Here is a 26631-nt window from a genome sequence, read left to right on the forward strand (position 1 = left end):
TGCTCTACCGCTCTCTCTCACTCTCTCTCTCTCTCTCTCACTCTCTCTCTGTCCTCCCCATCTCTCTCTCTCTCGCTCTTGCTCTCTGTCCTCCACATCTCTCTCTCTCGCTCTTGCTCTATGTCCTCCCCATCTCCCTCTCTCCTCTCTCTACCTCTCTCTGTCTTCCCCATCTCTCTCTCTACCTCTCTCTTGCTCTCTCTCTCTGTCTTCCCCATCTCTCTCTCCTCTCTCTACCTCTCTCTCGCTCTTTCTCTCTGTCTTCCCCATCTCTCTCTCTCCTCTCTCTACCTCTCTCTCGCTCTTTCACTCTGTCTTCCCCATCTCTCTCTTCTCTCTACCTCTCTCTCGCGCTCTCTGTCCTCCCCATCGCTCTCTCCTCTCTCTACCTCTTTCTCGCTCTCTCTCTCTGTCCTCCCATCTCTCTCTCTCCTCTCTCTACCTCTCTCTCGCTCTCTCTCTGTCCTCCCATCTCTCTCTCTCCTCTCTCTACCGCTCTCTCTCTGTCCTCCCCATCTCTCTCTCCTCTCTCAACCTCTCTCTCGCTCTCTCTCTGTCCTCCCATCTCTCTCTCTCCTCTCTCTACCTCTCTCTCGCTCTCTCTCTGTCTTCTCCATCTCTCTCTCTCCTCTCTCTACCTCTCTCTCGCTCTCTCTCTCTGTCCTCCCATCTCTCTCTCCTCTCTCTACCTCTCTCTCTCTGTCCTCCCATCTCTCTCTCCTCTCTCTACCTCTCTCTCGCTCTCTCTCTCTGTCCTCCCCATCTCTCTCTCCACCTCTCTCTCGCTCTCTTTCTGTCCTCCCCATCTCTCTCTCTCTGTCTTCTCCATCTCTCTCTACCTCTCTCTCGCTCTCTCTCTGTCCTCCCCATCTCTCTCTCTTCTCCATCTCTCTCTCTCTCTCTCTGTCTTCTCCATCTCTCTCTCCCCTTTCTCTGTTTTTGTCTTTCTCTCTCCCCCCTCCTCTAGGTGTGTCCTCTCTGATTGCTCTGGTCCAGTCAGCCCAGAGTGAGGACCAGCCCAAGCTCAACGTGTTGCTGTGTGAGGCGGTGGTGGCGGTTTACCTGTCCCTGCTCATCCACGGGCTGGGCACGCACGCTGGCAACGAGCTGTTCCGCCTCGCCGCTCACCCCCTCAGCAACAAGATGTGGGCGGCCGTGTTTGGGGGCGGGGCTAAAATCATAATCAAACCCAAACGGAACGCCGAGGTCACTCCAGGTAAACTTAGTAGACCCCTCGGCTTGTAACCCCAGAGCTACTCTCTCTACCTCTCTCTCTCTACCTCTCTCCTCTACCCCTTCGTTTATCCTTTGTGTTCTATCCTCTGTTTTCTGTCTCCCCTCATCTCTCTCCACTGTCCTCTCTGTCCCCTGTTGTAACATTCTACTTGACCTTTTACCTTGACCTCTCTCTCTCACTCTCTTCTCTACTCCCCCTCTCTCCCTCGTGTCACCCCCCTTTTTTCCACTCATGCCTGAGGCTGTGAGATCAGATGCAAGCCCCTCCTCCCTCCCATGTCTATTCAGGTATACATAACTCATCCTTCCCTCTCCCCACTCCCCTCTCCACTGTGCCAGCTGATTTTGAGGCAGGTAGTCCTGAGCAGGGTCCTACCTCCACCCCCAGTGTCACCCAGCCCCCCCACACTGATACAGGGGACACAGCAGCACCCAGCTGTGAGTAGCATAGTTCCAGTGGGTTTGCAGTGCTGGGGTGCAGTGATAGACTACAGAGTTGGTTTTGCAGAGTGAGTTCTTGTCGTGGTAATTTGCGGTGCTGAAGCTGTATTGCAGTGCAGTAAATGCAGCTGATGTGGTTTTCCCCACTGTGTGTGTGCCTCAGAAAGTTAGCTAGTCTTTTCTGCAGGGATACTATTCATTAAAACTTCATGGTTGTGTGTGTGTGTGCAGGTGTGTGTGTGTGTGTGTGTGTGTGTGTGTGTGTGTGTGTGTGTGTGTGTGTGTGTGTGTGCAGGGGTGTGTGTGTGTGCAGGGGGTGTGTGTGTGTGTGCAGGGGTGTGTGTGTGTGTGCAGGGGTGTGTGTGTGTGCAGGGGGTGTGTGTGTGTGTGCAGGGGTGTGTGTGTGTGCAGGGTGTGCAGTGTGTGTGTGTGTGCAGGGGTGTGTGTGTGTGTGTGTGTGGGGGTGTGTGTGTGCAGGTGTGCAGGGGTGTGTGTGTGCAGGTGTGGTGTGTGTGTGTGTGTGTGTGTGTGTGTGTGCAGGTGTGTGTGTGTGTGTGTGCAGGTGTGTGTGTGTGTGTGTGTGCAGGTGTGTGTGTGTGTGTGCAGGGGTGTGTGTGTGTGTGTGTGTGTGCAGGGGTGTGTGTGTGTGCAGGGGTTTTGTGTGTGTGTGTGTGTGTGTGTGCAGGTTTTGTGTGTGTGTGTGCAGGTTTGTGTGTGTGTGTGCAGGTGTGTGTGTGTGCAGGTGTGTGTGCAGGTGTGTGTGCAGGTGTGTGTGTTTTTCTTCTCATCTCATTGTGTCATCCCTGTCTGTCTGTCTGTCTGTCACCATAGCAGCAGCAGCAGCAGGTAAAGCTAGAACGGACTCGTCATCGTCAGTGACCTCTGAACCTGACTCAGGGACTAAGGCTAAATCAGGTACTCACTGTGCTTTAGGCCTGGGTTAACTAACAGTGCATTTCCACTTAACACGAAAATGTGGGTTGCCGTGCTAGCTTCGTCCTCATGTGGGTGCTAGCAAGCACGTTAGGTAGTGCTAGGTATCAACAGCCAATCCAGTAGGGGGTGGAAGCTATAGTGAACTTCGATTGGTCAATAGCGTTGGTATATTGCAGAGTATTTGCATAAAGTTCAGCTTTCTCCAACTTTATTCCTGCCCTGTTCATGCTCCCTGGCCCAACGGTCCCCCCGCCCACTTCACTTCCCTACATTGAAAATGAATGGGGCATCGTTGTTTCATCGCCCCCATTGTGTTATGTGGAAATGCACTGTAAGGTTTAACCAGGTACTCACTGTGCTTCAGGCCTGGGTTAACTAAAGCTGAACCAGGTACACTCACTGGGCTATAGGTCTGCCTTAACTAAGGGTAAACCATGTAAACTCACTGGGCTATAGGTCTGCCTTAACTAAGGCTAAACCAGGTAAACTCACTGGGCTATAGGTCTGCCTTAACTAAAGCTAAACCAGGTAAACTCACTGGGCTATAGGTCTGCCTTAACTAAGGCTAAACCAGGTAAACTCACTGGGCTATAGGTCTGCCTTAACTAAGGCTAAACCAGGTAAACTCACTGGGCTATAGGTCTGCCTTAACTAAGGCTAAACCAGGTACACTACCTGGGCTATAGGTCTGCCTTAACTAAGGCTAAACCAGGTAAACTCACTGGGCTATAGGTCTGCCTTAACTAAGGCTAAACCAGGTACACTAACTGGGCTGTAACTAAGGTGGATACATAGTAAACGTGGTATTACACCTTTATTATGGTAGTTAGGATGTGATTGTGGTATTGTTGTTAGGTGCCTTTAAATATTTTATTTAAATAGTTGGTAATATTGTGCACTTAGAGGAACTAAGGCTAAACCAGGTAAACTCACTGGGCTATAGGTCTGCCTTAACTAAGGCTAAACCAGGTACACTAACTGGGCTATAGGTCTGCCTTAACTAAGGGTAAACCATGTAAACTCACTGGGCTATAGGTCTGCCTTAACTAAGGCTAAACCAGGTAAACTCACTGGGCTATAGGTCTGCCTTAACTAAGGCTAAACCAGGTAAACTCACTGCGCTATAGGTCTGCCTTAACTAAGGCTAAACCAGGTAAACTCACTGGGCTATAGGTCTGCCTTAACTAAGGCTAAACCAGGTACACTAACTGGGCTATAGGTCTGCCTTAACTAAGTCTAAACCAGGTATACTAACTGGGCTATAGGTCTGCCTTAAGTAAGGCTAAACCACGTACACTAACTGGGCTATAGGTCTGCCTTAACTAAGGCTAAACCAGGTACACTAACTGGGCTATAGGTCTGCCTTAACTAAGGCTAACCCAGGTACACTAACTGGGCTATAGGTCTGCCTTAACTAAGGGTAAACCAGGTACACTAACTGGGCTATAGGTCTGCCTTAACTAAGGCTAAACCAGGTACACTAACTGGGCTATAGGTCTGCCTTAACTAAGTCTAAACCAGGTATACTAACTGGGCTATAGGTCTGCCTTAACTAAGGCTAAACCAGGTACACTAACTGGGCTATAGGTCTGCCTTAACTAAGGCTAAACCAGGTACACTCACTGGGCTATAGGTCTGCCTTAACTAAGGCTAAACCAGGTACATTAACTGGGCTATAGGTCTGCCTTAACTAAGGCTAAACCAGGTACACTAACTGGGCTCTATAGTAATGTTTGGATCAGAATTAATGGTTCCTATGTGTTTGATTCCATTAACTCCATTCCAGCCATTATTATGAGTCGTCCTCCTCTCACCAGCCTCCACTGCCTGGGTGATCTAGTGTGGAGCAGGAGTAACCGGGATGGTGTACTATAGTAACTGTGTTGTTCCCTCCATTAGCATGTGATTGTGGTATTGTAGTTGGGTGCCTTGAAATAGTTTGTGTGCTTCAACATATTTATTATTATTCACTAGATGTGGTGGTAGACAAAAAACAAATTCTGAACGTTAGTGCTTCTGAATACTATTTTGGAAACAACCTGCAGTGATCAGACATTATTAGTAGATTGTGTCAAATAGATAGATATGCTTTTGTGTTCACATTTAGACTTTTCTTTGAAGCCAAGTGTTCTTTCAGGATGTGGGTGAAAGGGGGAGGAGTGGAGAAGTGTGGAGGGGAGAAGAGAAGAGAGACTGATAGAGGAGAGGAGAGGAGGAAGAGAGGCTGGTAGAGGAGAGGAGAGGCTGGTAGAGGAGAGGAGAGGAGAAGAGGAAGAGGCTGGTAGAGGAGAGGAAGAAGAGAGGCTGGTAGAGGAGAGGAGGAAGAGAGGCTGGTAGAGGAGAGGAGAGGAGGAAGAGAGGCTGGTAGAGGAGAGGAGAGGAGAGGAGGAAGAGAGGCTGGTAGAGGAGAGGAGAGGAGGAAGAGAGGCTGGTAGAGGAGAGGAGAGGAGGAAGAGAGGCTGGTAGAGGAGAGGAGAGGAGAGGAGGAAGAGAGGCTGGTAGAGGAGAGGAGAGGAGGCTGGGAGAGGAGAGGAGAGGAGGAAGAGAGGCTGGGAGAGGAGAGGAGGAAGAGAGGCTGGTAGAGGAGAGGAGGAAGAGAGGCTGGTAGAGGAGAGGAGGGAGGAAGAGAGGCTGGGAGAGGAGAGGAGAGAGGAGGAAGAGAGGCTGGGAGAGGAGAGGAGAGGAAGAAGAGAGGCTGGGAGAGGAGGAAGAGAGGCTGGTAGAGGAGAGGAGGAAGAGAGGCTGGTAGAGGAGAGGCGGAAGAGAGGCTAGTAGAGGAGAGGAGAGGAGGAGAGAGGCTGGTAGAGGAGAGGAGGAAGAGAGGCTGGGAGAGGAGAGGAGGAAGAGAGTCTGGGAGAGGAGAGGAGGAAGAGAGGCTGGTAGAGGAGAGGAGGAAGAGAGGCTGGTAGAGGAGAGGAGGAAGAGAGGCTGGTAGAGGAGAGGAGAGGAGGAAGAGAGGCTGGTAGAGGAGAGGAGAGGAGGAAGAGAGGCTGGGAGAGGAAAGGAGGAAGAGAGGCTGGTAGAGGAGAGGAGGAAGAGAGGCTGGTAGAGGAGAGGAGAGGAGGAAGGGAGGCTGGTAGAGGAGAGGAGAGGAGGAAGAGAGGCTGGTAGAGGAGAGGAGAGGAGGAAGAGAGGCTGGGAGAGGAAAGGAGAGGAGGAAGAGAGGCTGGTAGAGGAGAGGAGAGGAGGAAGAGAGGCTGGTAGAGGAGAGGAGAGGAGGAAGAGAGGCTGGTAGAGGAGAGGAGAGGAGGAAGAGAGGCTGGTAGAGGAGAGGAGAGGAGGAAGAGAGGCTGGGAGAGGAAAGGAGGAAGAGAGGCTGGTAGAGGAGAGGAGAGGAGGAAGAGAGGCTGGTAGAGGAGAGGAGGAAGAGAGGCTGGTAGAGGAGAGGAGAGGCTGGGAGAGGAAAGGAGGAAGAGAGGCTGGTAGAGGAGAGGAGAGGAGGAAGAGAGGCTGGTAGAGGAGAGGAGGAAGAGAGGCTGGTAGAGGAGAGGAGAGGAGGAAGAGAGGCTGGTAGAGGAGAGGAGGAAGAGAGGCTGGTAGAGGAGAGGAGAGGAGGAAGAGAGGCTGGTAGAGGAGAGGAGAGGAGGAAGAGAGGCTGGTAGAGGAGAGGAGAGGAGGAAGAGAGGCTGGTAGAGGAGAGGAGAGGAGAGGAGAGGAGGAAGAGAGGCTGGTAGAGGAGAGGATGTGAGAGAGGATAGAACAGAGGAGGAGAGAGATTGGTAGATAAGAAGAGTTGAGAGAAGTAGGCTTTATTTCAAAATGCCAAGTAGTTGATAAGAATCAACTCTGTAAAAAGGTGTGCTACCTTGTCTGCCCCTCAGAAGCCTTTCAACCAGCAGACAGAATATTATTAGAAACCTCTGGCCGTATAACCATTCACAACCGTCCTCCTTGTCTTGTCTCACAGTGATATAGTATTATGAGGTATTGTGATCATCTTGACTGTATTGTGTCTTGTAGTCTGACGTGTGTGTGTGTGTTGTACGTTCGTGTTTGTGTGTCTTGTGTGTGTGTGTGTGTGTGTGTGTGATGTACGTTCGTGTTTGTGTGTCGTGTGTGTGTGTCTTACGCTGTTGTATTCATTTGTCTCTTGTCTCAGTGGTTCCAGAGATAGTCACTCAGGATAACGGTCCAGGTTTGTGTAAAACCGTGTGTGTCCTGTATCTGTCGTGTCCACTCTCCTCTGTGTGTGTTTCTGTGTCTCTCCATGTCTTGAGCCCAGAGTTTACCATAACCATGTGACCTGACCAGGAAGACGATGGGCCCTAATGCTAACACAAATGCTGTGCAGGGTTGCTGGAGTCAGTAATCAATTCAGTCAATTCAGTGTATTTCCTGAATTGAAATGAAATTGAGCCTAAACCCTGGTGCTGTGCCTTCCTCCTGTACCCCCGAACCTCTCCTGGGCTCTACGAGGTGATGAAGACGATGATGAGTGATCAACTCCTCTTCATCTCTTACAAGGCAGCAGTCATGGAAAAATGTTTCTATAAAAAAACTGCAATGTACTAACAATCTCTCCACCTCCTCCTCTCCCACACCCACCATCCCCTCCCCTAGCCGTGCCGGCCCCTCCCCCGGCAGAGGATGTGGACAGACTCAGACGGAGGTTTAATATGAGGATGCTGGTTCCTGGTCGTCCAGTAAAGGAGGTCCCTGCCACCCCCCCTCCCGTCCCTGCAGAGAGACCTGCATACAGGGAGAAGTTCATTCCTCCAGAGCTCAGCATGTGGGACTACTTTGTGGCCAAAGTAAGGCATGATGCAGCTCCTGCTCCGCACAACATCACTGTATACATACGCTCACTGACAAACCATTTGTTGGTACATACAGTCATTAAAACATCAAAGTAGAACAAAAACAAATAAGCTCTCTCTCTCCTCTCTCTCTCTCTCTCTCTCTCTCTCTCTCTCTCCATCTCTCTCTCCCTCTCTCTCTTTGCCCCCTTTCTCTCTCTCTCTGCCTCTTTCTTCCCCCCTCTCTCTTCCACCTCCCTCTCTCTCCTCCTCCCTCTCTCCCCCCAGCCCTTCCTGCCCCTATCGGACAGTGGAGCTCTGTATGACTCGGATGAGAGCGGAGCGGAGGATGACGACGACGATGATGATGATGCCTTCCTCTCTGACACACAGATGACTGAACACTCTGACCCCAACTCATACAGGTGTGTCATCATTGTGGCATTTCCTGTTTGACATCTAAGTTGAGTTCAGCTGTGGACAGCCCTTTGTGTTGGGCCATGGAGCACTGATTGTTCAGAGTATTTTCTACTAAGATTCAACACCCTAGCATGTTACCTGTAATGTCATGGTATGCTCTCTCTCTCTGTCTCTGTCTCTGTCTCTGTCTCTCTCTCTGTCTCTGTCTCTGTCTCTCTCTCTCTCTCTCTCTCTCTCTCTCTCTCTCTCTCTCTCTCTCTCTCTCTCTCTCTCTCTCTCTCTCTGTCTCTCTCTGTCTCTCTCTGTCTCTCTCTCTCTCTCTCTCTCTCTCTCTCTCTCTCTCTCTCTCTCTCTCTGTCCCTCTCTCTCTCTCTCTCTCTCTCTCTCTCTCTCTCTCTCTCTGTCTCTCTCTCTGTCTCTCTCTGTCTCTCTCTCTGTCTCTCTCTCTGTCTCTCTCTCTGTCTCTCTCTCTCTGTCTCTCTCTCTGTGTGTAGTTGGTCTCTGATCCGTCTGGTCATGGTGAAACTGGCTCTACATAACGTCAAGACCTTCCTCCCTCTCACTGGACTGGACTTCATAGGTACACCCACCCACACACACTAGGGTTGAATGGCGGGAACCCGGTTACCGGGATTTACCGCCCAAAACCACTCCCTTTTCCCGGGATAAATAACTGCAAGAAACCAGTAAATTATAATAAATTATTTATATGAACAGCATGGCGTGAAATGGAACTGTTAAATTATATAAGATGTCTAAATCTGGCTTCTCTACGGCCTCTGCATGATGAATCATCAACGCTCAGGGTGGGGACAGACAGCCCATCTCAATATGGAGCGCATTTCACAATGCATGTAGACCTATCATCTCATCATGTTAACTTTTTTTTGTGACAGGTAGGCCTGCATTTGCTGCAGCATGGTCTCTGCTACAGTAATATAAAACCGAATGTGCGTCTACTTTACCCATCTCCATCTGGCTTTCGGGGGTCACCTTATGTTGTTATTGTAAAGATGTATTTTTTTAATTGCAGCTGCAGTTTTAAAACAGCCTATCACTCGAATATCGTTGCTTTAAATCAGTGCACCAGTGCACGCAAACTCTTGATGGCTGAATGTTAAATACCATCTCATGGGTAGTTTGAAAGAAGAGCGAACGTGCGATGGCGGTAGGCTATAGCAGTTATTTATTCAGACACATAACCATTCAATCTTCGTGAAGAGAAGTGAAATCCTTCAGCATCTCTTCTAGTCCTATATTATTCAAGGATGTCATTAGAATGATGATAAGGACAACGAAACTTATTTCATTTAACTGTTGAAAGCGAGGAAGGAATGAAGCAACAATAGAGAGAGAAAGAGGAGGTAATGCTAATAACATTAGGGGAAATATTATGAAAGGTATATATGCATCAGCCTACTAATTATACAAATAGGCCCTAAATTCGCTAGCCTGTACTTGTAACTTTGTAGGCTGCATGTGCTGCACCAGAATCACATGTTCTATTCTGCTTTATCATGGTTTGAACTCCAGTCCATATAATACAGTACAGTAATACACTTCACACTCAAAAAGATTAGCCTACTGGATATAGTTTCATTTATTTACCCAAGAGAGCATATAGCTAGCTGCATCTATGGGCTTTTATGTTTTTCTGTCGTGTGTAATGTGCAGTGGCCTATATCATATTGGATAAGGGCACAATCATTTTTGCTTTTTTGGGCTTGGCCTCATTAAATGTCTTTAATGTAAGGCTCATCAAATATATTTAATGTATGGCTCATCAGGGTCAGGTGGCATCCGGCTTGAATTTTCAATCAAAGCTCAAATCAAATCCAGACATAGGCCTATTTATATACTTTATTATGCTTTTGAATGACACTTCCGGTTTTGGCGGGAAATTCCGGGTTACCCGGGATATAAGTGATTTATTCTCGAGATGGAACAATTGTAAAATACCGGGAAAATATTCAACCCTAACAAACACACACACACACACACACACACACACACACACACACACACACGCTCGGCACAACCAAAACACTGTTTGTCTTCCTCCTATCCTCCTCTCCTCCCTCCATCAGACCTGCCGGTGACGTCTCCTCTGGGTAATGCTGTGCTGAAGACACTAGAGAACTGGGAGACCATGCTCCAGGAGAGGATGAATAAGTTTGATGGTCCTCCTCCCAACTACATTAACACCTACCCCACTGACCTCAGCACAGGAGGGGGACCCGCCATACTGAGACAGAAGGCCATGCTGGAGCCTGACAACACACCTTTCAAGTGAGTATTATTACATACACACAGATGCATAGTACACAGACAGACACATACCTTCAGAAAGTATTCAGACCCCTTGACTTTTTCCACATTTTGTTACGTTACAGCCTTATTCTAAAATTGATTAAAACGTTTTTTCCCTCATCAATCTACACACAATACTTCATAATGACATAGCAAAAACAGGTTTTCAGAAATGTTTGCAAATGTATAAAAACAACAATAACTGAAATATGACATTTACATAAGTATTCAGACCCTTTACTCAGTAATTTGTTGAAGCACCTTTGGCAGCGATTACAGCTATGACTCTTCTTGGGTATGACGCTACAAGCTTGGCACACCTGTATTTTGGGAGTTTCTTCCATTCTTCTCTGCAGATCCTCTCAAGCTCTGTTAGGTTGGATGGGGAGCGTCGCTGCACAGCTATTTTCAGGTCTCTAGAGATGTTTGATCGGGTTCAAGTCTAGGCTCTGGTTGGGCCACTCAAGGACGTTCAGAAAGTTGTCCCGAAGCCACTCTTGCATTATCTTGGCTGTGTGCTTAGGGTCGTTGTCCTGTTGGAAGGTGAACCTTCACCCCAGTCTGAGGTCCTGAGCGCTCTGGAGCAGATCTCTCTGTACTTTGCTCCATTCATCTTTTCCTCGATCCTGACTAGTCTCTCAGTCCCTGCTGCTGATAAACATCCCCATAGCATGATGCTGCCACCACCATGCTTCACCGTAGGGATGGTGCCAGGTTTCCTCCAGACGTGACGCTTGACATTCAGGCCAAAGAATTCAATCTTGGTTTCATCAGACCAGAAAATCTTGTTTCTCATGATCTGAGAGTCTTTAGGTGCCTTTTGGTAAACTCCAAGCGGGCTGTCATGTGCCTTTTACAGAGGAGTGGCTTCTGTCTGGCCACTCTACCATAAAGGCCTGATTGGTGGAGTGTTGAAGAGATGGTTGTCCTTCTGGAAGGTTCTCCCATCTCCACAGAAGAACTCTGGAGCTCTGTCAGAGTGACCATCGGGTTCTTGGTCACCTCCCTGACCAAGGCCCTTCACCCCCGATTGCTCAGTTTGGCCGGATTAAGTTTGGTGGTTCCAAACTTAATCAATTTAAGAAGGATGGAAGCCACTGTGTTCTTGGGGACCTTCAATGCTGCAGACATGTTTTGGTACCCTTCCCCAGATATGTGCCTTGACACAATCCTGTCTCGGAGCACTACGGACAATTCCTTCGGCCTCATGGTTTGGTTTTTTCTCTGACATGAACTGTCAACTGTGGGACATTATATAGACTGGTGTGTGTCTTTCCAAATCATGTTCAATCAATTGAATTTACCACAGGTGGACTCCAATCAAGTTGTAGAAACATCTCAAGGATGATCAATGGAAACAGGATGCACCTGAGCTCAATTTCGAGTCTCATAGCAAAGGGTTTGAATACTTATGTAAATAAGGTATTTCTGTTTTTTGTCATTATGTGGTATTGTGTGTATATTGATGAGGATTTGTGGAAAAAGTCAAGGGGTCTGAATACTTTCCGAATGCACTGTGTATATATACACTGCTCAAAAAAATAAAGGGAACACTTAAACAACACAATGTAACTCCAAGTCAATCACACTTCTGTGAAATCAAACTGTCCACTTAGGAAGCAACACTGATTGACAATACATTTCACATGCTGTTGTGCAAATGGAATAGACATCAGGTGGAAATTATAGGCAATTAGCAAGACACCCCCAATAAAGGACTGGTTTTGCAGGTGGTGACCACAGACCACTTCTCAGTTCCTATGCTTCCTGGCTGATGTTTTGGTCACTTTTGAATGCTGGCGGTGCTTTCACTCTAGTGGTAGCATGAGACGGAGTCTACAACCGACACAAGTGGCTCAGCTAGTGCAGCTCATCCAGGATGGCACATCAATGCGAGCTGTGGCAAGAAGGTTTGCTGTGTCTGTCAGCGTAGTGTCCAGAGCATGGAGGCGCTACCAGGAGACAGGCCAGTACATCAGGAGACGTGGAGGAGGCCGTAGGAGGGCAACAACCCAGCAGCAGGACCGCTACCTCCGCCTTTGTGCAAGGAGGAGCAGGAGGAGCACTGCCAGAGCCCTGCAAAATGACCTCCAGCAGGCCACAAATGTCCATGTGTCTGCTCAAACGGTCAGAAACAGACTCCATGAGGGTGGTATGAGGGCCCGATGTCCACAAGAGGGGGTTGTGCTTACAGCCCAACACCGTGCAGGACGTTTGGCATTTGCCAGAGAACACCAAGATTGGCAAATTCGCCACTGGCGCCCTGTGCTCTTCACAGATGTAAGCAGGTTCACACTGAGCACATGTGACAGATGTGACAGAGTCTGGAGACGCCGTGGAGAACGTTCTGCTGCCTGCAACATCCTCCAGCATGACCGGTTTGGCGGTGGGTCAGTCATGGTGTGGGGTGGCATTTCTTTGTGGGGGCCGCACAGCCCTCCATGTGCTCGCCAGAGGTACCGAGATGAGATCCTCAGACCCCTTGTGAGACCATATGCTGGTGCGGTTGGCCCTGGGTTCCTCCTAATGCAAGACAATGCTAGACCTCATGTGGCTGGAGTGTGTCAGCAGTTCCTGCAAGAGGAAGGCATTGATGCTATGGACTGGCCCGCCCGTTCCCCAGACCTGAATCCAATTGAGCACATCTGGGACATCATGTCTCGCTCCATCATGTGTGGCCTCCATCGCAGACTGTCCAGGAGTTGGCGGATGCTTTAGTTCAGGTCTGGGAGGAGATCCCTCAGGAGGCCACCCGCCACCTCATCAGGAGCATGCCCAGGCGTTGTAGGGAGGTCATACAGGCACGTGGAGGCCACACACACTACTGAGCCTAATTTTGACTTGTTTTAAGGACATTACATCAAAGTTGGATCAGCCTGTAGTGTGGTTTTCCACTTTAATTTGGAGTGTGACTCCAAATCCAGACCTCCATGGGTTGATAAATTTGATTTCCATTGATAATGTTTGTGTGATTTTGTTGTCAGCACATTCAACTATGTAAAAAAAAAGTATTTAATAAGATTATTTCATTCATTCAGATCTAGGATATGTTATTTTAGTGTTCCCTTTATTTTTTTGAGCAGTATATATATATATATATATATATATATATTGTGTGTGTGTGTGTGTGTGTGTGTGTGTGTGTGTGTGTGTGTGTGTGTGTGTGTGTGTGTGTATATGTGTGTGTAGCTCAGTTGCTAGAGCTTGGCGTTTGCAACGCCAGGGTTGTGGGTTCGATTCCCACGGGGGGCCAGTATGAAAAAAGTATGAATGTATGCACTCACTAACTGTAAGTCGCTCTGGATAAGAGCGTCTGCTAAATGACTAAAATGTAAATGTGTATATATATATATATATATATGTGTGTGTGTATGCATTAACACACATGCAAACCCCCACACACATACACACACACACACACACACACACACACTCATGTTCTCACATGTTTCTGTGTGTGTCTCTTGTCTTCCAGGAATAAGAACCACATGTCGTTCCCTGCGAGGCGTCTCTGGCACTACCTGGTGAAACAGGAAGTTCTTCAGGAGACTCTGATTCGCTACATCTTCACTAAGAAGAGGAAGCAGAGCGAGGTAATGAGCTAAACTGGACCCCTGGTACAATCTGTCTGTCTGTCTGTCTGGCCCTCCACTTCCCCTACACCTACACCATGTCTATTCTGATACATCAGGTATCCTTTATTTTTGCACTACCGCTATTTACCTGATTATTGCTTACACATTAAAGTCAAATGGTAATTATATATTTCAAACCTAGATGTTACTTGTTGTCTTCTTTAGGATTGATTGGAAACGATCTCCTCCACTCCATAAGATGGATTCAGAAACGTCTCATTTTTAGCACCTAACTTGTTAATGATGAATTAAGTGGATTCAGAAGGTGTCAGTTTAGCACTTAACTTCTTAATGAATACATACCGGGTAACTACTGAGAAACAAGTGTAAGATGAAGTGTTACCTCCTACAGTACATCCTCTCCTACAACATGCAACATGTCAGACAGATCCTCTATCTATCTGGACGTTTCCTTAGAATCATCTTCACAACACCACAATAGTTCTTCAAACCCCAAATTCTATTGATGTATATTTGATATATTCTATATTTTGAGTAAGGTCCATAATTATTTAGGATTTTAAACAATTATTTGGTACATTATGGCTCGATTAATTTAACTTCTGAAGAGTAGTGTATAACACACACACACACACACACACACACACACACTTCTGTTGTTATTATTATTGTTTGGATGCCCTTGTATTATGTAATCAAGAACAGAGAATTCTGTGATGTCTGCACACTATCATTACTACTGTCACCACCACTATTATTAATATTATTATTAAAATGTTCATTATCATGTCTGCAGACATCCACTAACTAAGACAGTGAACACAGACATCTTATGTAGCGCATCTCCTTTCTAAACCAAATTATAACCACATACATAGATCCTGCTTTGTCGAGATTTGAGTATAGAGTTAAAGATGTTATTTCAAACAAAAGAGGAACCTTATACAGTGGGGAAAAAAAGTATTTAGTCAGCCACCAATTGTGCAAGTTCTCCCACTTAAAAAGATGAGAGAGGCCTGTAATTTTCATCATAGGTACACGTCAACTATGACAGACAAATTCAGAAAAGAAAATCCAGAAAATCACATTGTAGGATTTTTTATGAATTTATTTGCAAATTATGGTGGAAAATAAGTATTTGGTCACCTACAAACAAGCAAGATTTCTGGCTCTCACAGACCTGTAACTTCTTCTTTAAGAGGCTCCTCTGTCCTCCACTCGTTACCTGTATTAATGGCACCTGTTTGAACTTGTTATCAGTATAAAAGACACCTGTCCACAACCTCAAACAGTCACACTCCAAACTCCACTAAGGCCAAGACCAAAGAGCTGTCAAAGGACACCAGAAACAAAATTGTAGACCTGCACCAGGCTGGGAAGACTGAATCTGCAATAGGTAAGCAGCTTGGTTTGAAGAAATCAACTGTGGGAGCAATTATTAGGAAATGGAAGACATACAAGACCACTGATAATCTCCCTCGATCTGGGGCTCCACGCAAGATCTCACCCCGTGGGGTCAAAATGATCACAAGAACGGTGAGCAAAAATCCCAGAACCACATGGGGGACCTAGTGAATGACCTGCAGAGAGCTGGGACCAAAGTAACAAAGCCTACCATCAGTAACACACTACGCCGCCAGGGACTCAAATCCAGCACTGCCAGACGTGTCCCCCTGCTTGTCCAGGCCCATCTGAAGTTTGCTAGAGTGCATTTGGATGATCCAGAAGAGGATTGGGAGAATGTCATATGGTCAGATGAAACCAAAATATAACTTTTTGGTAAAAACTCAACTCGTCGTGTTTGGAGGACAAAGAATGCTGAGTTGCATCCAAAGAACACCATACCTACTGTGAAGCATGGGGGTGGAAACATCATGCTTTGGGGCTGTTTTTCTGCAAAGGGACCAGGACGACTGATCCGTGTAAAGGAAAGAATGAATGGGGCCATGTATCGTGAGATTTTGAGTGAAAACCTCCTTCCATCAGCAAGGGCATTGAAGATGAAACGTGGCTGGGTCTTTCAGCATGACAATGATCCCAAACACACCGAAGGTGTGGCTTTAGAGAAGCATTTCAAGGTCCTGGAGTGGCCTAGCCAGTCTCCAGATCTCAACCCCATAGAAAATCTTTGGAGGGAGTTGAAAGTCTGTGTTGCCCAGCGACAGCCCCAAAACATCACTGCTCTAGAGAAGATCTTAATGGAGGAATGGGCCAAAATACCAGCAACAGTGTGTGAAAACCTTGTGAAGACTTACAGAAAACGTTTGACCTGTGTCATTGTCAACAAAGGGTATATAACAAAGTATTGAGAAACTTTTGTTATTGACCAAATACTTATTTTCCACCATAATTTGCAAATAAATTCATTACAAATCCTACAATGTGATTTTCTGGATTTTTTTTTCTCATTTTGTCTGTCATAGTTGACGTGTACCTATGATGAAAATTACAGGCCTCTCTCATCTTTTTAAGTGGGAGAACTTGCACAATTGGTGGTTGACTAAATACTTTTTTTCCCCACTGTACCTGACTTCCAGTAACAAGCCTCTTTAATGTCAAAGGTGTGTTTATTTTAACTTTGGCATTGAGACCATGCCCCACCCTCCACCCACTGTCATTGCATAGAGAGAGACCTCTCCTATCTCCCCAGCACTCCACTCCACTCTGCTACCATGTGATAGGACATTGTTTGTGTGGGGAGAAGCCTTTGCCTCATTGACGTATTGACACACTGACTGTGTGTGTATCTACCATCCAGCCAACCATTACATTTTGGTTTTCTTCATTTCATGTTTTGTTTGTTTTGTGCATGTGTGTTGTGATGTGTGTGTATTTGTATTTGTGTTTGTGTGTGTGTGTTGTGCTGTGTAGTATGTTGAAGGCCATATGGATCCCCTCATCCCAAACTGTGTATCTGGAGCTCTCAGGTCCAACAAGGTAGTATCAAGGTGTTTGTCTGTACAGTATGAACTGGTACCTGCTCAGGGCTGTGAAAGTCTCCCGTCTAATCACCGCTGGACACACTTCACCTCACCATTACTACTCACTAACCCAACCCTACTAGGGTTTCCCAAAATGGCCAGCTTTTCCAGAAATCACGTTTGTAAGATTCCTGGAATCCGGAAGGAATAAGAATCTGCAGTCCTTCAACCAGGATTTCTGAAAAACTTTGGAATTTTGGGAAAGTTAGCAGAATTTGGCAACCTTACCTACTACCTAACCTCACATTCACTAACCCACTAATCTCATCACCGCACCCCACCGACAATGTCCGTCTCTTCCCCCACTAACACACTGTCTGTCTCTACCCCCACTAACACACTGTCTGTCTCTACCCCCACTAACACACTGTCTGTCTCTACCCCCACTAACACACTGTCTGTCTCTACCCCCACTAACACACTGTCTGTCTCTACCCCCACTAACACACTGCACATCTGTCTCTACCCCCACTAACACACTGACATCTGTCTCTACCCCCACTAACAGACTGTCTGTCTCTACCCCCACTAACAGACTGTCTGTCTCTACCCCCACTAACAGACTGTCTGTCTCTACCCCCACTAACACACTGTCTGTCTCTACCCCCCACTAACACACTGTCTGTCTCTACCCCCACTAACACACTGTCTGTCTCTACCCCCACTAACACACTGACACTGTCTGTCTCTACCCCCACTAACACACTGACACTATCTGTCTCTACCCCCACTAACAGACTGTCTGTCTCTACCCCCACTAACAGACTGTCTGTCTCTACCCCCACTAACAGACTGTCTGTCTCTTCCCCCACTAACACACTGTCTGTCTCTACCCCCACTAACACACTGTCTGTCTCTACCCCCACTAACACACTGTCTGTCTCTACCCCCACTAACACACTGACACTATCTGTCTCTACCCCCACTAACAGACTGTCTGTCTCTACCCCCCACTAACAGACTGTCTGTCTCTACCCCCACTAACAGACTGTCTGTCTCTTCCCCCACTAACACACTGTCTGTCTCTACCCCCACTAACACACTGTCTGTCTCTACCCCCACTAACACACTGTCTGTCTCTACCCCCACTAACACACTGTCTGTCTCTTCCCCCACTAACAGACTGTCTGTCTCTATCTGTCTCGTCAGTCCTTCTATAGCTGGACTTTCATTCTTCCTCTTCATCTCTTCCTAAATACTCTCCTCCCTCCCTCTGTAATAATGACCTATTCCAGCCCCTCTTCCAGCTCTGACAGAGAGGTGTCACATGGACCTAACCTGCATGTTCTCACTGAGCGCTCACTGTGCCACTGCTGTGCATGGCTGTGTGTCAGTGTAGGTGTGTTGTGAACGCTAGTGTGTGTTGTGGCTGTGTGTGTGTATGTAAAAAGGTGTAGTAAGCGATTGTGTATGCTAAGATATTGTGTGGCTGTGTACAGTATATCTGTACCAGGTGTACTAAATGATGCTGGGTGCTGTGATAATGTGTTCCAGGTGGAGGGAGACTTAGGCTACCCAGGAAGGAATGCTAAGATCATCCACAAGGAGTCTGACATCATCATGGCCTTCGCCATCAACAGGGTGAGAGACGTCTGCAGTGCACACAAACACACACACACAGGCGCGCACATGTACACACACACACTCAAAGCTTTCCCATTTGATGTAGTTTCCCATTTTCAGGTGCCATGTTTGGCAGGTTTTTGAGTTGGACACCATAGAGATAAATGAGTAGAGTGTATTCCATTAGTCTGGCCAATAAGGCCTCCAGTTAACAGAGTCTAAGCTCTGTCTCCATATATACTTCCATACATTTTTTCAACTGGTACTGGGGGACCTTCAGGTGAGTCAAAACAACCGACATATACGTGTTGGTGAGAGTCTCACCTTTACACAGAGGGGTCATATTAGTGTGTAGCTCAAACTGTTCGGACGCTACAGACAGAAGTTGGCAGATTGGCTGTACCGACTTCAGACGAGTCCCAAGACACTTGTGGGGGTCGTAGACCAAAACGGAGAACACCATCGTGTTCATGAGAGCCTCATCCATAGAGGGTTTTTAGGCCAAACCGTTCCGACGCTACAGACGATTTTGTGAGAAGACCGATTTTCGGGTCTGATGGTCTGACAAACACCGCTCTAGCTCTGCCACCTTTCACCCCAAATGCGGAAGTGTTACATAGGCGGATGCGGTGGATTGAGACAGGTATCTCTAGCTTAAAATGACAGATTTTTATGGTTTTTTATTTATTATGCTAATTAGATTTCCACGGGGGCATGGACATTGACCTAAGGGGGGTTAACACACAGTACACCACATCTAAATGTTTCTTTACATTGGAATGTCCGTTCTACTCCTTCAGATTGTGGGATATATTTACTGGCCTCTCTTTTCTCCCTCACTCCCCTCTCCTCCCTCCCTCCCTCCCCTCTCCTCCCTCCCTCCCTCCCTCCCTCCCTCCCCTCTCCTCCCTCCCTCCCTCCCCTCTCCTCCCTCCCCTCTCCTCCCTCCCTCCTTCCCTCCCCTCTCCTCCCTCCCTCCCTCCCCTCTCCTCCCTCCCTCCCTCCCTCTCCTCCCCCTCCAGGCTAACACCAATGAGATAGTGCTGGCGTCCACTCATGACGTGCAGGAGGTAGATGTGTCCACTCTGTTAGCTGCTCAGCCCTACAGCTGGATAGGAGAGGACTTTGACAAGGAGTCACGCAGGTCAGTACACTGTTACGCACACACACGCACACTCTTATGGTTGTTTTATGGTTGTGTTGTGCTTCTTTCTCTCCCCTCAGTTCTGATGACGTGGAATACCGTTCTTCCCACACGAACATCGCCCAGGCCTCCTCTACCCCGTCCCACTTCCTCCCCAAAGACATGGCAGCCTCCGCATCCATGCCCTGGCTGGGGAGTGGGCAGACCAGCATGGGAGCTAGTGTGGTACAACACACACACATACATACACACATGCTCACATACACGCACATGAGCGCTTACACACAAAACATCCTCCACTCTCACACACACACACACACACACACTAACACCCACATCCTCCACAACAGAGGTAATACAGCATTACATCACATGGGCTGGCAGGTAGCCTAGTGGTTAGAGCTTTTGGCCAGTAACCGAAAGGTCGCTGGTTCGAATCGCCAAGCCGGCAAGGTGGTCAAATCTGCCGTTCTGCCCTTGAGCAAGGCAGTTAACCCCCAACAACAACTGCTCCCCGGGCGCCAATGACGTGGACGTCGATTAAGGCATTCCCCCCGCACCTCTCTGATTCAGAGGGGTTGGGTTAAATGTGCAAGACACATTTTGGTTGAATTGCATCCCGTAGTGCAACTGACTAGGTATCACCCTTTCACCCTTTCCATTTACTTGGAACTTGTCAGTGCGGTGTAGTCCAGTGAGAGATGTAGTAGTGTGTACTGACCAGTAGAGGGACACCGTACTCAGGAGTGAAGCCTCCGTCCCAGCCTGTCTGGCTCACAGCTCACCACTCTAAGCTCAAGGTCCTGTCTGTTTATTATGAAATCCCTATAGTCTCTCCCCACATTGTTCTGGGGAGCACATCAGAGTACTGTAAGACAGTACGGTTTAAAGCAAGCAGACCAACGTTCTTCTTTTAATGTTAGACGTCGTTGTCTCACCCTATTCCTCGCTCTCTGTCTCTGAACTGAGGCCCCCTAGCTGGACCTAGTCAGTCCAGTGAATATATGACACTGGTTATCTATCTCAGGCCAAACAGACAGAGAATTGAGGACTAAACAGGCTGGTAGATGAGTCTATGTTACCAGAGATAGGCAGTGTGTGTGTTTGGATGAGAGTATCAACATACAGATACACAGCGCTCACACCGTCCCCTCGGCTGCCCAAGGTACAGACCTGCGTCACCACATCACCCAGTTCTCAAATATGTCCCCGTTCAAGTGATAATTCTTCATGCTACAGTCAATATGGAGTACTGTTGCCTTGTACCAGAAGTAGAAATATGTCCTATTCTAGGTGGTAAGTCTTGGTAAGGCCAAACTGTATGGAAAGACATACTGTCGTTCAGTGTCGTTGGCTTATACGATAAGTGTAAAATAGGTCCCACTTCAGATGATGAATCCCCTTTTAGAGTGAAAGGTTATAGAGTAGTTTTAGTGAACTAAAAGAAAGACCTACACACTGCTCTGGCCAGTATCACTTCAGTTTATGAAGCTGACGTATCAGCCTGTTGGCCTTCATCAGAGCTGTTTAGTTTAAAAGAAATGTCCTAGTTGAGTACTGAAGTCCGTAGCGTTGGGCATCACTGTGGATTGAGTGAACGTTTTAAAGACAGAGGTTTCAAATGACATTTTGGGCAGGGGTTCTTTCATGGTGTATTATGTTATTTAAATGTTGTTGTTTTTCAGATTATGAAGAGGAACCTGAACAATGTCAAGAGAATGACCTCCCATCCCATATTCCAGTACTGTAAGTATCATATAATGGATGTAGTACCATATACCAATACTGTATTATATACAGTATACCACTACTATATTATATACAGTATACCACTGCTATATTATATATAGTATACCACTACTATATTATATACAGTATACCACTACTATATTATGTACAGTATACCACTACTATATTATATACAGTATACCACTACTATATTATATATAGTACCATATATCACTACTATATTACATACAGTATACCACTACTATATTATATACAGTACCATATACCACTACTATATTATATACAGTACCATATACCACTGCTATATTATATACAGTACCATATACCACTGCAGTATACCACCACTATATTATATACAGTATGTGTACTATACAGTATACTGATGGCCTGTACACAACTCTGTCTGAATGGCTGGTTTATTCCTTCAAATAGGAGAATTTAAAACATTTACAAATGTTTCTGTGTGTGTGTTAGATATGACTGGGGCTCAGGACGGCAGTGTCCGTATGTTTGAGTGGAACAGGCCGCAGCAACTGATCTGCTTCAGACAGGCAGGCAATGCCAGAGTCACACGCCTCTACTTCAACTCACAGGGAAACAAGGTCCACACAGACACTCTCTCTCACACACTCTCTCTCTCACACACTCTCTCTCACACTCTCTCTCTCTCTGCCTGTATCTCTCTCTCTCTCTCTGCCTGTATCTCTCTCTCTCTCTCTGCCTGTATCTCTCTCTCTCTCTCTCTCTCTCTCTCTCTCTGCCTGTATCTCTCTCTCTCTCTCTGCCTGTATCTCTCTCTCTCTCTCTCTGCCTGTATCTCTCTCTCTCTCTCTGCCTGTATCTCTCTCTCTCTCTCTCTCTCTCTCTCTCTGCCTGTATCTCTCTCTCTGTCTCTGTCTCTCTCTCTCTCTCTCTCTCTCTCTCTCTCTCTCTCTCTCTCTCTCTCTGCCTGTATCTCTCTCTCTCTCTCTCTCTCTCTCTCTCTCTCTCTCTCTCTCTGCCTGTATATCTGTCTCTCTCTCTGCCTGTATCTCTCTCTCTCTCTGCCTGTATCTCTCTCTCTGTCTCTCTCCCTCTCTCTCTCTCCCTCTCTCTGCCTGTATCTCTCTCTCTCTCTCTCTGCCTGTTTCTCTCTCTATCTCTGCCTGTATCTCTCTCTCGCTCTCTCTCTCTCTCTCTCTCTCTCTCTCTCTCTCTCTCTCTCTCTCTCTCTCTCTCTCTCTCTCTCTCTCTCTCTCTCTCTCTCTCTCTCTGCCTGTATCTCTCTCTCTGCCTGTATCTCTCTCTCTCTCCCTCTCTCCCTCTCTCTGCCTGTATCTCTCTCTCTCTCTCTCTCTGACTGTATCTCTCTCTCTCTCTGCCTGTACTCTCTCTCTCTCTCTCTGCCTGTATCTCTCTCTCTCTCTCTCTCTCTCTCTCTCTCTCTCTCTCTCTCTCTCTCTGCCTGTATCTCTCTCTCCCTCTCTCTGCCTGTATCTCTCTATCTCTCTCTGCCTGTTTCTCTCTCTCTCTGCCTGTATCTCTCTCTCTCTCTCTCTCTCTCTGTCTCTCTCTCTCCCTCTCTCCCTCTCTCTGCCTGTATCTCTCTCTCTCTCTCTCTCTCTCTCTCTCTGCTGTCTCTCTCTCTCTCTCTCTGCCTGTATCTCTCTCTCTCTCTCTCTCTCTCTCTCTCTCTCTCTCCCTCTCTCTGCCTGTATCTCTCTCTCTCTCTGCCTGTATCTCTCTGTCTCTCTCTGTTCAAAAGGGATTTATTGGCATGGGAAACATATGTTTACATTGCCAAAGCAAGTGAAATAGACATGAAATAAACAAGGGAAATAAGCAATCAAAAATTATCAGTAAACATTACACTCACAAACATTTAAAAAGAATAGAGACATTTCAAATGTTATATTATTGTCTGTATTTAGAATGGTGTTTGTTCTTCACTGGTTGCCCTTTTCTTGTGGCAACAGGTCACAAATCTTGCTGCTGTGATTGCACACTGTGGTATTTCACCAAAATTATATGGGAATTTATCAAGATTGGATTTGGTTTCAAATTCTTTGTGGATCTGTGTAATCTGAGGGAAATATGTGTCTCTAATATGGTCATATAGTTGGCAGGAGGTTAGGAAGTGCAGCTCGGTTTCCACCTCATTTTGTGGGCAGTGGGCACATAGCCTGTCTTCTCTTGGGAGCCAGGTCTGCCAATGGCGGCCTCTCTCCATAGCAAGGCTATGCTCTCTCTCTCTCTCTCTCCCTCTCTGTCTCTCTCCCTCTCTCTCTCTCTCTCTCTCTCTGTCTCTCTCTCTCTCTCTCTCTCTCTCTCTCTCTCTCTCTCTCTCTCTCTCTCTCTCTCTCTCTCTCTCTCTCTCTCTCTCTCTCTCTCTCTCTCTCTCTCTCTCTCTTTGTCTGTCTCTGTCTCATTCAAATTCACATTGCTTATTGGCATGAAATACAATTTGTAGATATTGACAAAGCAGTATAGTTATACAGCATTTCAGTAAATACAGTACAATGCAATGAGGTAAATGAAATACAGTTAATTTCATTAGGAGTAATAATAATAGTACTTATAATCATGTATACAGGTACAACACTACTGCTGTTTTGTAATCTTCAGTCAATAAATGTAATGAAATAAAAATATGATTATAAAAAGAAAAAGAAAGAATGTGTAATAAATAAACAACAAAACTTACATTGATGATGGTTCCACTATGTATTACTGTCAGTTATATACAATGTAAATACTTCAGGGAATTAATGGTCATGGGATGTCACTCAGGCTATGGCAGTCGTATACATATATATATCTCTCTCTCTGTCTCTGTCTCTCTGTCTCTGTCTCTGTCTCTGTCTCTGTCTCTGTCCCTCTCTCTCTCTCTCTCTCTCTCTCTCTCTCTCTCTCTCTCTCTCTCTCTCTCTCTCTCTCTCTCTCTCTCTCTCTCTCTCTCTCTGTCTCTGTCTCTGTCTCTGTCTCTGTCTCTGTCTCTCTCTCTCTGTCCGTCTGTCTCTCCAGTGTGGTGTAGCTGATGGAGAGGGCTTCCTCAGTCTGTGGCAGGTCAACCAGACCTCCTCCAACCCCAAGCCCTACGTGGTACGTAACACACTGGTGCTTGAAGGATTAGGTTTGAGGATTTTACACCGGGTGGGTGAGTGAGAGTGGGCGTGTGTGCGTGCTTGTGTGAGTGAGTGAGCGATTGGGAGTGATTGATTACCTCTCTGTCTGCTTGGCTGAGGCTAACACAACTTTCTATCTCCCTTCCTCTCTCTTCTTCTCTCTCTCTCTCTCTGTGTCTCTGTCTCTCTGTGTCTCTGTCTCTCTCTCTATATATATATGTCTCTCTCTCTCTCTTTGTCTCTCTGTAGAGTTGGCAGTGCCACTCTAAGACCTGTGGTGATTTTGCCTTCATCACTTCCTCCAGTCTCATCGCTACGGCAGGACAGTCCAATGACAGCAGGTTACTACACTGCGCGCGCGCGCACACACACACACACACACACACACACACACACACACACACACGGCAGGACAGTCCAACGACAGCAGGTCAGTATGAACATTACATATCAAAGCTACACCAGTCTCAACACCGTCATAACAGTAACACCAATGACTAATGTTATTATTTTTCTCTTTCCTCCTCCAGAAATGTATGCCTGTGGGACACTCTTATTTCACCTAGTAACACCATGGTGCATGGTAAGATTTAGTTGTATTCAAGGTTTAATTTCAGTCCACCAATAATGAACATACAAAGTTACCACAGTAGATAAAACCAGTCAAATTAAAAAGTTAGATGCCACAATTGTGTCTCCATTGCGTGAAAGATTAGGTGTCAGGTCCAATCTTTACTTGATCAAACAAAGTAGAGGAGAGTGGGGTAAGTTGAGACATGTTTTACATTCAGCATCACTCCGTCAAGGGAAATATAATGTTATTTTTAACAAAGATATTGAAACAATAAGCCATTGGAACTCTGGGATTATCGCGTGATAACTCCCGACTAAGGGCTGTTCTTAGACCAGAGGCGAAGCATGTAGCTAGCAGAGGTTCAATGATGACAAGAGACAAGAACTTCAGCAAATAATGATTTGATAAATAATGTATAAATAGACAAAAAACTGTTGCTTGTCCAGTTAATCATATAGTTATGGAGGATAGCTAGGCTAACGACGTTACTTCTCCTTTACTAGCTAGCTACCTAAAGCTAACACACAATCACATCAAGCAGCTGAAATGACAGCAAACTGTGAATTCTCCTTTGTTTTACCTTGGTGTCTACACTGAGTGTACAAAACATTAGGATCACCTGCTCTTTCCATGACATGGACTGACCAGGTGAATCCAGGTGAAAGCTATGATCCCATATTGATGTCACTTGTTAAATCCACTTCAATCAGTGTAGATGAAGGGGAGGAGACAGGTTAAAGAATGATTTTAAAGCCTTGAGACTATTGAGACATGGATTGTGTATGTGTTACAGTTTTGAAAAAAAGGGTTCTCTTGCCACAATTTACCCTGGGTTATGCAGTAAGTCTAGCATAGGGACAGGGTAAGTTGAGCTGCCTACACATTTCTGTACTGAATGAAATATTACCACTACCTTTGTAAACCATGTCTATCTTTATTTCCTGAACACAATTAATCACAATCACTTGTTTGTCTTTTAATCATTATAAGCATATTTTAACATGGGCTTAACACCTAACACTTTGTACTTGTTTTAACACTTTTAACATAGGTCAGGCCCTGGTGTTACCTCATATCCCAGCGATACTACCATGTGTTATGCCTGGAAATAAAACACTTCAATTTGCTCAACTTGCCATTGGCTCAACCATTGACTTAAAATGGTTTGACTTAAATACCCCAAGACAAACATTTTGACTATATTAGCCCACACAGCTACAAGGATGCACTTTCATGCTAGGTTTAGGACTTCATATTGAAGCTTATAGAGAGCCCAACTGATGTATGGAACAATCTTAAAATGATCTACTTTGGTTTAGATACAAGCATCATGAAACCTCTAACACAATAAATGAATTTGACTTCGGTCCAAAAAAACAGATTTTCACTAACTTGCTTACCACTTTTTCCATGTGGTTTCTTCTTTCACAGACTCCATGAAATGATGTCCTCTTCCTAAATGTTTGGTCAAATTATTAATTTTGTGGATGGTTTCCTAGAAACAAGGGGTGGCTCAACTTACCCTTTGGCTCAACTTACCCCACGGCTCAACTTACCCCACTCTCCCCTGTATTAGTGTTGTAACTCATAGTAGAAATATCATCTGTGTGTCTCTCCAGCCTTCCCGTGCCATGAGAACGGTGCGACGGTGTTGCAGTACGCTCCCAAGCAGCAGCTGTTGATCTCGGGAGGCAGGAAGGGCTTTGTGTGTGTGTTTGACATCCGACAGAGACAGCTCCTACACACCTTCCAGGCCCACGACTCAGCCGTCAAAGCCCTGGCACTCGACGCCTCCGAAGACTTCTTCGTAACCGGCTCAGCTGAGGGGAACATGAAGGTGA

The 26631-nt window shown here is 46.4% G+C and overlaps 1 protein-coding gene across 1 annotated transcript in view; it reads left to right on the forward strand.

The window, feature by feature from the left end:
- The window catches only part of dmxl2 (Dmx-like 2), an 83718-nt gene that overhangs the window by 54224 nt on the left and 2863 nt on the right, over nucleotides 1-26631 (forward strand). The window contains 17 exon segments of the mRNA XM_045218349.1: nucleotides 968-1216; nucleotides 2509-2592; nucleotides 7174-7364; nucleotides 7638-7774; nucleotides 8264-8349; nucleotides 9857-10058; nucleotides 13555-13672; nucleotides 16547-16612; nucleotides 18151-18237; nucleotides 19242-19363; nucleotides 19444-19588; nucleotides 21049-21109; nucleotides 21587-21714; nucleotides 24116-24193; nucleotides 24466-24557; nucleotides 24747-24799; nucleotides 26410-26627. Of these exon segments, the coding sequence (XP_045074284.1) occupies nucleotides 968-1216; nucleotides 2509-2592; nucleotides 7174-7364; nucleotides 7638-7774; nucleotides 8264-8349; nucleotides 9857-10058; nucleotides 13555-13672; nucleotides 16547-16612; nucleotides 18151-18237; nucleotides 19242-19363; nucleotides 19444-19588; nucleotides 21049-21109; nucleotides 21587-21714; nucleotides 24116-24193; nucleotides 24466-24557; nucleotides 24747-24799; nucleotides 26410-26627 (2117 nt within the window).

The sequence above is a fragment of the Coregonus clupeaformis genome, unplaced genomic scaffold, assembly GCF_020615455.1.
Source record: "Coregonus clupeaformis isolate EN_2021a unplaced genomic scaffold, ASM2061545v1 scaf1518, whole genome shotgun sequence".
Taxonomy (NCBI): Eukaryota; Metazoa; Chordata; class Actinopteri; order Salmoniformes; family Salmonidae; genus Coregonus; species Coregonus clupeaformis.